At 47.3% G+C, this 12924-nt stretch overlaps 1 protein-coding gene across 1 annotated transcript; it reads right to left on the reverse strand.

Annotated features, from left to right (window-relative positions):
• Positions 1-840: 840 nt before the first annotated feature.
• Positions 841-12714, reverse strand: MPC2 (mitochondrial pyruvate carrier 2). The gene is made up of 5 exons (XM_045838551.1): positions 12408-12714; positions 7395-7435; positions 3094-3178; positions 2324-2435; positions 841-1149 (listed from the first exon to the last, which is right to left on the reverse strand). Exons 1-5 carry the CDS (start codon positions 12514-12516, stop codon positions 1113-1115), a joined length of 384 nt encoding a protein of 127 aa, XP_045694507.1. The 5' UTR covers positions 12517-12714; the 3' UTR covers positions 841-1112.
• Between the last annotated feature and the right edge of the window lie 210 nt (positions 12715-12924).

Consider the following 12924-nt stretch of genomic DNA (forward strand, 5'->3'; position numbering starts at 1 on the left):
TTACGATATTTAGAAAAAAACTCCACATGCCGAACTGGAGCTCGAACCCCATAGGCTGTTAATGATTTCTAGGATGCAGTAATCTGTGTCCAGTCTTTCCTCATAAAGGGGACAAAGGGGACAAAGTTACCACACGTCTCCGGAGAGCGGACTTATGCCCCAGGTCCTCTGCTAGACACTTTCTTAACTTGCTCCGAGTCACAGGCTGTAAATCACAGGGCCGGGATTCAAACTCAGGTCAGTCTGACTCCAGAGCCCTCCCTGCGACATTGTATCAGTCGCTGGATGCAATGGAAACATTTAGAAATCCTTCACTACTCAGTGGCTGTAAAAGAATTTCACACAATATGCAACATATAATTCTTCAAGGCTCTTCATTTCAAGTGAAAATATTTTAAAATAGTTTGAAGCCATCCTGCTACCCACTTCTCACCCTCCTCAGCTCTATGTCCTTTCCCCTCTGGCTGCGTCGCCGCCTTCCCCTGAAAACAGGTCGCTTAGCCTTTCAACTCTCGACTCGCAGGGATGCATGCCCTTACACGCCCGCACTTGGGCGGACTAGGGCAGAAGGAGGGATGTGTGTGCCCTTACACACCTGCATTTCGGCGGACTAGGACAGGAGGGATGTGTGTGCCCTTACACACCTGCACTTCGGCAGACTAGGACAGAAGGACAGATGTGTGTGCCCTTACATGCCCGCACTTGGGCGGACTAGGACAGGAGGGATGTGTGTGCCCTTACACACCTGCACTTCGGCAGACTAGGACAGAAGGAGGGATGTGTGTGCCCTTACACACCTGCACTTCGGCGGACTAGGACAGAAGGAGGCCGGGGCATGTATGAGCAAGTACGATTTATTACAGGCAAAGAGTAGGAAAAACGTCACTCATGTCCATAGATAAGTTCCTTAAGTCATATGTAGAGAGACACTGTTATTAAAAATTTGCTTTATTTTTCTGCCACATCAGGTACTAGCTCCCAGTTAAGTTAGATTATTTTATGCGTTCCAACAGTTAGCGCAGTCAGCATCACCTTACCAATAACCAAATAATAAACAAACTAGGTCCCAGTGGTTATGTCCACACCAGGGCTGTTGGGATGATCAAGGACTCTTATTTGTTTTCTTTAGCTTTTAGTGCTTGGTTATATCTATAGAGAAAACAAAGAAAAAATCATGAATCACAACAGATAAGTATACTTAAGAAGGGCATGAAAAACATTCCATTTCTTCCCTCTGGCTAGTCCAGAGGCTACACAATTGTCAATACAATCTTCCCAAGGCCTTATGGGTAGAAACAGGCAGAAGGGAAAATGATGGAGACTTTATTTGCGTCCGGCTCCCAGCTGCCAAAAAAGTTTTAACAACTTAATGGACATACAGTTTCCTGTACAGCAGTACTACTTAACGAATATTCTCACTCCTGAAGCACACGAGAGCACGACGAAACATGCGAGCACCTCCGCGGACTCCTCTCCCGGCTCACAACGGAGCAGGGATCAGTGCTTGCACGAGGAGGAACTTCCTCCGTGACGCCTACCACCCCTCCTAGGTCTCTCAAAAGGCCGGATTCAAATGTTTGATAGTGTTTTCCTAAATGTTCCAGAGTCCAACGTCTATATTTCTAACGAAATCTCCCAATCTGCTATTGTAACTAAAAGGTGCCAAAAATCCCTTTGTCAAACCGTATCTGAATGTCTGACATTAGAAATCGTTCTGGCCCTGACCAGTGTGGCACAGTTGGCTGGGAATCGTCCCCCAAACCAAAAGGTCGCCGGTTTGATTCCCGGTCAGGGCACACGCCTGGGTTGCAGCTTCAGTCCCCAGTCAGGGCACATGAGAGAGGCCCGCTGACTGATGTTTCTCTCTCATATCGATGCTTCTTTCCCTCTCTTTCTCCCTCCCTTCCCCTATCTCTAAAAATAAATTAATTTTTAAAAAAGGAAATAATAGTTCTGAATACGGCACTTAGCATTCTCTTAGCTTTACGACGACGAGTTAATACAAGGTTAAAACGGACGGCGTGTGAGAAAAATACTCTGTGAGTAAAGTCACTGTACAAATCGAAGTTTATGCTGATGTAAGTACGCCCTGAAGGTGGCTGTGATGCCTACTGTAGCGTGCCTGAGTTGTTCATTCAGCCATCCCTTATGTGCTGGAGGATTAGGAGAGGATTACATTTTATAGAGATACTTTTAAGCTAGGCGTGGTGAAGATGAATGAAATAAAAGGTACTACACTCTACAGAATAGAATGCCTTCTGAAAGGAATGTAAATTATAACTTAATTTTCTTCTCTTTATGTTTTACACCTTGGTAGGCTTACCTCCAAATACGGAAGAGCTGAGAGGCTCCTGCTGCCCCAACAAAGAAATTAACGGCAAACAGACTCCAGTTTTTTGGAATAATTACAAGTGAGTATCTTGACCAAATAAGCCCTGTTGAGAAGAAACGTATGTTTTTAAAGCACAGGTACTGTTGCAGCATCTCATCCGAACATTCACTACTAGAGGAAACGACTTACAAATAAGACTGTGACGACAGAGAGCAGGACAAAGGACAGAAAAACTATCCTTCAGCCCTGGCTGGCGTAGCTCAGTGGATTGAGCGCGGGCTGCGAACCAAAGTGTCGCAGGTTCCATTCCCAGTCAGGGCAAATGTCTGGGTTGCAGGCCATGACCCCCAGCAACCGCACATTGATGTTTCTCTCTCTCTCTATCTCCCTCCCTTCCCTCTCTAAAAATAAATAAATAAAATCTTAAAAAAACACCCTATACTTCAGTGTCACACAAAACTCTCAGTGCTCACGTCCCAGGGAAATCTCTGGAGGACAAGTGACGGGAACCGGAAGTCCTCCCTCCTTACGAAACTGCGTTCGTGACCAAAGCGAGATGATAAACAAGACCCCGCAGGCACCTGCTTGCTGTAGCCCTCCTCTGCCTGCTCCACCCGGGAACTTCCTGGGGATGCACCGTGAGTTCTTGCGTGTGTGTGCATACGGACTGCACACGTTACACTGTCAAATCAAGTGACGTCAAACACTCCAGAAACACTGGCTGTCCTCCGCGGGGTGCGATGGGCATCGGTTTGGCTTACCTGTAGCCATCAGCACGGTGGACTGCGCCGTGCTGAGCTTCTCTGCAGGCCTGGCCATGTCGGCCAGCCCAGCACACACCAGCCCCTGGAAGCACACAGAGAAGAGAGACGCGTCCTCAGAGTCGAGTAGCAGCAATTCCCTTCAGCTAACACCCAGCGCCGGGCCCGGGGTCTCCGCCAGGTCAGGGGTCTCCGCCGGGCGGCAGCCTCCGGGAAGCGTGCAGCATGACCGACAGCCGCGATGACCTGAGGAACGCTTTTGGGACTGACTTGCGTTTTGTTAACTGCAGGAAGCAGTCTGATGCATTTAAAAATCACTCTGTGTGTGTGTGTGTGTGTGTGTGTGTTCTACAAATGACACTTCTTCCACATGTGAGTTTGTGTGTTCTCTATACATGTCAGGAACTACTGGTATGGAGAGTGCCTGAAACTAAGGTAACTGGCCTAGACTCCTCCTTTCATGTTTTTTGTCAATGTTCTTTTTCTTAAATATCAGAAAAGCGCTCTTGGAAGTTTAGTTCCTTGTTTAGATAATTTTTTTCATGTCGAAGTACAGATGGTCATTTCTTTGCTGCTGTTTCTAACAGCGTTTCATGGAATCACCCATTGACAGCCTACCGCAAGCGCCACTCACAAAACCTGGTGCGAGTTTCTTCGCCAGAATGCCGTATTTTGCCGTGTATAATGCACTCCCACATGTAAACGTGTCCCCATGGTTTTGTACGCATTTATACATGGGATTATTACACCCATAATTACACTCATGGTATGTAATCATTGTACCCATGTATAATGCGCATCTTTATTTTTCCTCAAAAATTTGGGCAAAAAATTGTACATCATAAATGGCAAAACATGGTCGTAGTTACGTTACTCTGCTGAGGAGGTTGGAGTGTGCACTGGAACCAGTTTGACTGACGAAAACCTCAAGCTGACACGAACAGGAGAGACCAGCACATAGAGCCCTGCATCCCCCCCGCCCCCCCGAGCCAGCAGTCGCTGAGACTTGGCCACATTGGCCTCACCTCTCCTCCTCCCTTTCCTTTACGTACTTTAAATCAAACCCTAAATATGTCCTTATGTTTTTAAGGAATCACTTGCAGGTTTTACTGAGTTTCTCAAAGATGCTCTTGCATGGAAACTGTAAATCAGCAAAGAGTTTTTGCTCCTAGAAAGAACATATACAAGTCAGGAAAAGGTCCAGCCATTGTCAATATAACGAGAACGGTTTGTGCGACACCGATGCAACCGGGCAGCCAGGGAGGGTGGGCTGGAATGCACACGCGTGAACAATGGTGACTTCTCTGTACTGCTCACGGGGGGCGGCAGACACAGCTGAGTGAGCACGTGTACTGTGTGGACATCGCATTCAAAATGACTGAGCGAGTAGAGCAATGAAACTGCATCAAATTTTGCATTAAACTTGAACATTCCTCCATGGAAGACTGGGATGATTCAGGAGGCCACATCTATGGGCAGCTGGTGACTGGCAGCTTCATCATGTCAACGTACCCTCTCACGTGTCACGTCTCGTGCAGAGTTTTTTGGTGAAACATCAAATCACCCAGGTGACTCAGCCCTCCTACAGCCCAGATTTGGTGCCCTGTGACTTCTGGCTTTTCCCCAAACTAAAATCACCTTTGAAAGGGGAGAGGTTCCAGAACTTCAGTGAGATTCAGGGAAATATGACAGGGCAGCTGATGGTGATTGGGAGAACTGTGTGAGGTCCCAAGGTGACGGCTTTGAAGGGGACTGAGGTGTCATTGTCCTGTGTACAATGTTAAGTATCTCGTATCTTCTTCAATAAGTGCCTCTGTGTTTCATAGCCCATGGCTGGATACCTCCTGCACAGACGTCGCACGTGGCCGGCAGCAGCAGTGTTACGTCACGCGCAGACTGCGTGGGTTGCCAAGTGCTCCGAGAGAAGAGCACATGTGCACAGAGCGAGCATCTGCCAAAAGAAGTGTCCCCGAGAGAGAACAAGACACAGAAGTTGCTGTTGCTATGTGGTCATCAGGAGAGTATGTATGATTTCAACACGAACTTAAAATAGATGTTTTTAAAGGAGACAGGAAGGCACTTGTGAAAATCTAATACCGACAGTGTTTCAAAACACCGGCGAGCCAGCTCAAATACACACAAAAGCTATTGATAAAATCAATAAACTCCCAAATTGTGGCAAATCTGAGGTCAAAGAGGATGCCAAACTTACGGTAAATGGATTAAATAATTCCTACTCTTTTAAATAATGGTGCTAGAAACAGTACTTCAGTAATCAATTCCACTTTATAGACATATAATTACTATACAATTTTAAGTGTGATGGGGGAGAAGAGAAAGGAAATATTAACATACCTTCCATTAGTATGAGGGTTTTTTTGGGGGAGGCATATAACACTGTATTTGAATGCTCAGAGTGTGAGCAAAATCATCAAAGGTGATGATTTTATTAAAATTTTTTAAAAAATGGATGGAACCTCTTCCCAGTGTGTAGATATAAAAAAGAACTGCTGTCCAGTTCTCTCTACACACGATTCCCACCCACCCCTCCACCCTGTCACTGTACAGCGGAGGGGGCGAACCGGCAGAGGCCGCTGCCCAAGGCTAAGGATTGAGGGACAGCCACTTCCAGCTCTCAAAACTCACCTCCTTACATTTACAGCCGAGTTCCGGATTGCTCTAACATTTAAGAGAATTAAAATGGCCTACAGCTCAACAACAAACACGACCTGATAGAAAACAGTGGGCAAAGGGCTTTAACAAGCAGCTCTTCAAGACCGAGCACACAGGTACCACATCAGGGAGCGCAAATCCAAACGGCCGAGATGCTACTTCACGCCATCAGGACGGCTAGCATAAAACGGCAACAACAGTAAGTGCTGGCAGGAGTTTAGAGGAGTTGGGACCTTGTTAATTGCTGGTGGGGCTATACAGTGGTGTAGCCGCTGTGGAATATACAATAATATGGCAGTTCTCCAAAATACTAAATATAGAATTACCACATGGTCCGAAAGTTCCACTTCAAGGTATAATCGCAGAACGGGAAGCAGGAACTAGGACAGATGTCTGTCCGCCACTGTCCGGGGTGGCATTAGTAAGAGCCACGAGGTGGCAGCGACCCAAGTGTCCGCCACAGGTGAACGGGTCAACAAAATGGGACATAGACACGCAGTGGCATGTTGTTCGGCCTTGAAAAGGACGTTCTGACACCTGCCGCAACCCCGGGGGAACCCCGCGGGCAGGGTGCTCGGGGAAACAAGCAGGCACAAAAGGACAGTCCGTGGGACTCGAGGCTCTGAGGTCCCCAGGGGAGTCCAATTCATGGAAACAGGAACCAGAACGGCGGCTGCCTGGGGCTGGGGGAAAGGGCGAGTTACTGTTCAATGGGGACAGAGGCTCTGCAAGACAGAAGGGTTCCAGAGATGGGTCGTGCAGTGATGTAAAGGTGCCTAATGCTCTAAAAATGGTTGAGACGCCAAATTTTATGTGATTTCATTCTACTTTTTAAAAAGCCTGCAGACCAGTGCTCAAGCCTTAGAAGGCATCAGTGCCCGGGCGGGCTCAGTGAAGCTGGATCACTGAGCACTGTCCCCCGAGGTTCAGGGCCGCCAAGGCTGTGCCGAGGCCTGAGGACGGGCATTAATGAAATGTCCCTGGGTGATGCCCACACTGCACACCCACAGATGACACTCTAGGCAGCGCTGCCATCGGCCAGAGCCGGCCCTTCCAACGGGAAATCACTGCGTTGCTACAAGCAGCCGCCACAGGGATTTCTTCTCAGCTGAGTAAGAGCTGTGGGGGTGGAACCACTGGCACAGAGCACTGAAAGCGCCGGCCTTGAGGTCAGAGACCCTGGACTCGGTCACTCACCAGGTGCTAATTCCTACACACTCCCGGACGATCCCACTACTCTCTGAGACTCACTTTCCTTGCGTTTATCCGGGTGTACCTTCAGTTCTCCTACTACATTAATAGGAACAGTTAATTTGGGGAGGGGCATTCTGACTAAGGTTTTACTGAGTCACAAAAGTTTAGAATGAAATTTCACATTCCTAGGGCTCACAACTGTCAGCATTTTTTTAACAAATGTGTTCCCAGGCTTCTTAATCGATGGAGTTCTGAAAAAACTAGTGTGCTTTATGTAGTAAAAAAATGATACATCTATGACTATTTACATAAGATCATTCAGATGCATACCATGAACATTTAAAAGTATATCCTTCATAAAAATTACTTCAAATTAGTTAAGTTCCCATTAGAGAATTTTTTTTTAGTAGCTTCTATAAAAACTCAAGACTTACCCATTTCATAATTGGAGCCCAGAAAAAAACTGTTTTGGGACCTAAAAGGAAAAAAAAAAGAAAAATATTAGGAATAAACCAACTATTCAGATTTCTCAATCCATTTCTATCATTTTTACTGTTTTCTGCATACTTTGTATATAAGTTAACATTTAGGCAGTCACCGCAATATCAGCCTTTCACAAAAGTTGCTTTGATCTCCTTGTCAATTATTTGTATTTTTATAACCTGTTATAAATTAGCTGCAGTATAATGGAGATGGTTTTGGAAACCATTCCCAATGCTTTGCCTTGAACATGGAATTAACGTTTGTTCACTCGAGGGTGCCTTCAGGCTGGGGCCGTTACAGACTCGCCCCAGCTGTTTCACGCCCAAGGCCAGACCCTGGTCTTCACTCATCTCCAGGGACCCGGGGGCGCGTCAGGCTTGCACTCACTGGTCATCTCCACCTGGACTGCCGCGCCCCCCCACCGTGTGGCTCCAGACAGCCCTCCCAGGGGACCGACGCCATGGAGCACTTGCTGAGCCTGTCAGTCAGTCCTGCAGACACTGGTGATTGTATTTAGCTCCAGCTTCTGGGATTCCTCTCACCACACCCGGCTCACTTCCCTTTGTCGCGTACGAGGGCTCTGCCTTGGGCAGGATCGATGACTAGGTTCCTTTGTTACCCCTGAAGGAATTAGAATTACCCTTGGCTTCATCACTCAGGGGTAATCCAGCACCCTGTTCTAGCCTCTGGCTTTGAACACTTCAGCAGACTCCTCTCTTCCCACTTCAGACTGAAGGTTCTTCCCCTGCCACCCAAAGACCGACTGCTCCCGAGCATGCCTCCAGATGCTGGTGTCTTCACAAGCTTAAACGGGTGATCCCTCAGAGTTAATGAGCAGTCAAGCTTTTCAGTGGGGTTTCCCCAGCTAGGTGACTCTCTTAAAATATCGCATTAACTGTCCCTCTCCCCACAACCAAATCTAACAAAAAAAAACAAAAACAAAAACAAACCTTCGAACATGATTTTATGGTTGCTAGAACTTGGACTAAGAGCAGTATAAATATTTTTGTTAGTAAATAATTTTAAACCACAAAACAAACCTAAATTAGTTTAACAACTGCTAAGTACTGAATTAAAAAAAATACCAGTTGCAAATATATCTAAGACATTACAAATTCCAAATTTTTCTGAAATTTGAGAGGATCCTAACAAGGGACAAAAATAATCCGAATTACATATCTATGGATGCAAATCAATAGTGTTTTCTTACTGTTTTTAAAAAAGGGAAAAATGGCTAGCTATGTCTGCAATCGTACAATAGGTCAACAAAAATTTCAATGAAAACATTTTAGTCTGCCCTTCCAATTTACCTTACCGAATCATTTTCTACCCTACGAGTAATGAATAAACTTGACCGTGTGAGACTCCAGGCACAGAGGCTGTCTTCCTGAAAGAAGCCCTCAGCCAATAGTGGACATGGTCATGTGAAAATATTCCAACTTCCTCCGCATTTCAAAAGCAAAGCTCTGATAAAACAAAGCATCTGAAAATATTATAGATATGGTCAAATAATGCCAACGCTATGTCACACGGATCATTCCAGACCTGAGGAAACCAGCTTTGCATTCTACATAATGACACCGAGATTCTCACAGCTGATCATTAAAACACAGTAATTCACTTAAAAAATTGGACAATTAGACAATTATGATGCCTGAAATGATTATAATACCTTAAAATCAAGATAAGCGGAAGTATAAACTAACGGAATATCTAGCCAACATTCATTATGGGGAATGAAAAAACTCAATTGGGAAGATAATTTGAACTGCTGAAATACACTGGACAAAAATCATCTCATAAGAAATTTATTGGAGTCCAAAACAAGGGAAATGTGTCTCCATCAGATATAAATGTACATTCTTTTAGACGAGGAATTAACTAACAATTAATTAACACATTTTCATCTTGTTTCTTAGCAGTCCACTCCTGGGGTTGAAAAGGCCTCAGATGCTGCAAATATGGAACAATATTTAAAAAGTATACATTTATTTAAAAATATAAATTATTTTCAGGCATAACAAAAATACAGAGAATAATATGGTCATTTTCTTTTGTGTTGTTATGGGTTTCTCTTATTTTTAAAATGAAACCCTTTTAAGTTCAAACATTCATAGAAGAATTTGAGAAATTCTGCAAAAGAGTATGTAACGGACATACATTTTCAAACAAGTCAACAAATATAGTTGTCTTGATAAACTTTGATGAAGCTGCTGATAAAAGGATATAAATTTACCTCCTAATTTCCTTATCTGAGAGAAATTACCGTTAATGAAATAAGTGAATTCTACCCAGAAAGTGTGTCACTTATTGTAGGTGTGAGGCCCCCCCTAAGGAAAGACGTTCTTGTTGGAACAGAGTGAGTAGCTTCTGCAAACGGGCAAACGCACGCGAGCACAGGTAGTGCGCGGAGGTGCCCACCTCGGCCCGCTGTGAAACGTGAGGGTCTGACTGACCGAGCCCCCCACCCCCTTCCCAGCCCTCCCCGACCACTTACTTCTCCTCGGTCCTTCACTTTCCAGCCCTCTCAACACTCCTCGTAGTTCTTTGCATCCAGCAAGACGACCTGTTCACTAGCATGTGACAGACTACTTACACACCCTTAGGTTTTGTAAAGGTTGACAAATATTGACTGCCAAAAATACTTGTTTTTATTTGTGCCGAAACTATTCTGATTTTACAGTAAGAATATTACTTGTCACTGATAGTAGTAAACCTCTCAAAAATTTAGAATCAGTAATGTATGCTATCCAACTATTAACATCCTAGCTTTGCACAGATTTATAAAAATCTCAGGTATGTGAATCCAGCCTAATACTTAAATGATGATTCAATAACACACCATTATGCAAAATAGTATGCAAACGTTTGAATAGTCAGCCGGATAACTCTTGGAACAAGTCAGTGTTTCCTCAGAGTTTATTCAATGCTAATGAGCCAACAGCTTTATTCTTCATGCTTCTCCATGTCCACACTGGTGTGCCTGCAACTGTCCTATCGCAAATATTTCCGCAGTGACAGGTATTCTTGCCCTGCATATTGGGTCAAAGCTTAGACGGGAGAAAAGTAATATTTGCTGCGAGTTTAAGTGCTACCTGTTTTACAGACACTCGTTTCATTTTCATAACTAACCTTACATGGTGATCATTAGCATCCCCATATTATGGATTAGACAATGAAGGCTGGGGGCATTTAAGGCCAAGGTCACACAGTCAAGGTTCAAATCTCCCTGTGGGGCTTCAAAGCCTAGGCTCCGCCCACTGTAGAGAGGAGGGATTACAACTCGTCTGCTCCCAGATGAGTTGCACAACCCGGGTGAAATGCACAGTCCACGAATGAGAAGTGCCCCCTCTCCATTCTGAGAGTTGCATAAAGTGTCCTAAGCAATGACAATGGGCGGTGAAAGCCAAGGCCTGGGAGCAGACCCCTGGAGAGCCCCCCTGTTATTAATGTGGTCTAAAGTGACCGCCGCGCCCTGCCCTCGCCCTGCAGCCCACACACAAGGCTGGGGGGCCGGACTGAGGACAGAATTCAGTTGCTCTGCAGCCCAGCTTCTTGCAGCAGCATTGCCCAGCCTCCCTCCTGATATCTTCACCATGAAATGCAGCACCGTTCCCTCAAGGTGAGTGTTACAAGAACTAACAAACTAAATAAACTTCTTCAGCCATAAAAACCTCTTTGAGCAAACTGAACCAGCAAGGACAATGGGGACAGACTCACAGATGGAGAGCAGGATGACAGGTAGTGGGGCGGTTAGGGGTGGAGGGATGGAGCAAAAAGGAGAAAGGACTCATGGACACGCGTGACGGGGAGATGACTGTGGGGGGAGGAGGTATAAGGGGACAAAATGGTAATGAAAAAAATACAATAAAGATTTTTTAAAAATGTTTAAGTAAAATAAAAAAGCAAAAAAAAATAAACCTCTCCTTAAAGGTCAATTTTATAATGGGCACAATACTGCAATAAATAACATTATACTCAAGTGTAATCCCCAAATACAGCTCATTCCATTATCAAACTGGAAATCAGATTTAGTGGTAACTCGCTCAGTCTCCGGGGAGCCGCTGTCCGTGGGAAAATGACCGACGCTCGGGAAGAGACCAGGCGCACAGATTTGGCCCAAAGGGCCCCCGTTAGGGCTGCGCTTCAGCACTTCGACGTGGAGCAGACTTTCGTCGCTTGCAAACTCTGAGGCTCCAGAGAGATCTGCTTTCAGCTCCCAGCCAACTAAGCATCATCGCTACCGTTTTACGGAGGATTGCAGGTCTTACAGGGTGTCTTTCAGCGTGGGAGCAACTGGGATCGTCCCCTTTCCCCCTGAAATATGTTTGTTCAGCCCCCAGCACACTGAGCCCCAGCAGGACAAGGTGGAGAGCTGGCGTGCACTGAACGCAAAGAGCCAAACGTACATGTTGTACACGCACTTCTCACCTTGACCATTTGTACAAAACCTACGAGACCTAGCATTCCGCCCAAGGTCACACCTGCAGTAAGGGACAGGCATCCAGGTGTGTCCACGCAAAAACGGCGCCGGGGGAGCTCGATAGGAAATTTCACAGACAGGGCGCACGGGGCAGCGGAGGCCAGTGACCCGGAGCTGGCCGGTGGCGGCGGGCCCTGGAGGCGGCGTGACCTTTCCTCCAAAGCCTCCCACGCGACGAGCGCTCGGGGAGCGAAGGCAGAGAGGACGAGGGTGTCCCGGCGGCCCGCACCGCCTGGGGGGTCGCAGAAATGGAGCAGGACAAAGTCCAGGGGTCCTAAGGGATGGGGTGCGACAAAGGTCGCGAAGGCTGGCGACAGATGGTGGACGGAAGCAAAGTGAGAAGCCGGGAGGGGGTTGGGCTGGGGTGTAGGTGACGCCTCTAGAGACCGAGTGGTCAGCGGGCCTCGGAAGGTCTCCTTTAGAGGAAGACGGAAGGCAGGTCTCGGGGACTGGGGGCGGTCAGCCATTCCGGGCCCCTTACCTGCCGGGTGGTTGTACAGCGGCCTCAGTTTCTCCGGCAGCATGAGCTCCACTTTATCCAGGAGCCGATGGTAGGTGGCCCTCAGGCCCCGGACTCCGGCGGCGGACATCTCTGCGGACGGGGGATCGCGGCCCGGCGGGCGGGAGGGTGGTTGCGTACTCGTCGGGCTGACCACGGAGAGCTGCGCTCACGTCCCTCCGTCTCAGGGCCTCGCGTCCTCCTCTCCCCTCGGGTGCTCTTCCCGCCACCGCTCAGCCGGCCCCCCTGCGCATTACCCAGGGGCCTGGGCAAGCAGAACGCCAAGGGGGCGGAGGCTCTGCGACGGCCCGCCCCCGGCCGGCCTCCAGCCCTCCAACAGCCAACAGAGAGGAGGAGTCATGGCAACAGGTGCCAGAAAAAGCTCCTCCGCGAGTCCCGGCGGAGCCCTGCGACAGCGCGCCTGCGCCAGAGGAGCTGCCCGCGGTGATTGGCCTGCCCGGCGGGGTGGGCGGGGCTCAGCACGGACCTCCCATTTCTC

This window comes from Phyllostomus hastatus, unplaced genomic scaffold (assembly GCF_019186645.2).
Source record: "Phyllostomus hastatus isolate PE091 unplaced genomic scaffold, TTU_PhHast_1.1 phas_contig_283, whole genome shotgun sequence".
NCBI classification, from domain to species: domain Eukaryota; kingdom Metazoa; phylum Chordata; class Mammalia; order Chiroptera; family Phyllostomidae; genus Phyllostomus; species Phyllostomus hastatus.

What these genes read in the sequence shown, in the direction of transcription:
- MPC2 (XM_045838551.1), bottom strand. Translation starts at nt 12,516, where the DNA reads ATGTCCGCCGCCGGAGTCCGGGGCCTGAGGGCCACCTACCATCGGCTC. An exon ending in GCTGTACAACCACCCGGCAG is followed by an intron (nt 7,436 to 12,407) that starts GTAAGGGGCCCG and finishes TTTTCCTTTTAG; the next exon opens with GTCCCAAAACAGTTTTTTTC. An exon ending in CAGCTCTTCCGTATTTGGAG is followed by an intron (nt 1,150 to 2,323) that starts GTAAGCCTACCA and finishes TTTTCTCTATAG; the next exon opens with ATATAACCAAGCACTAAAAG.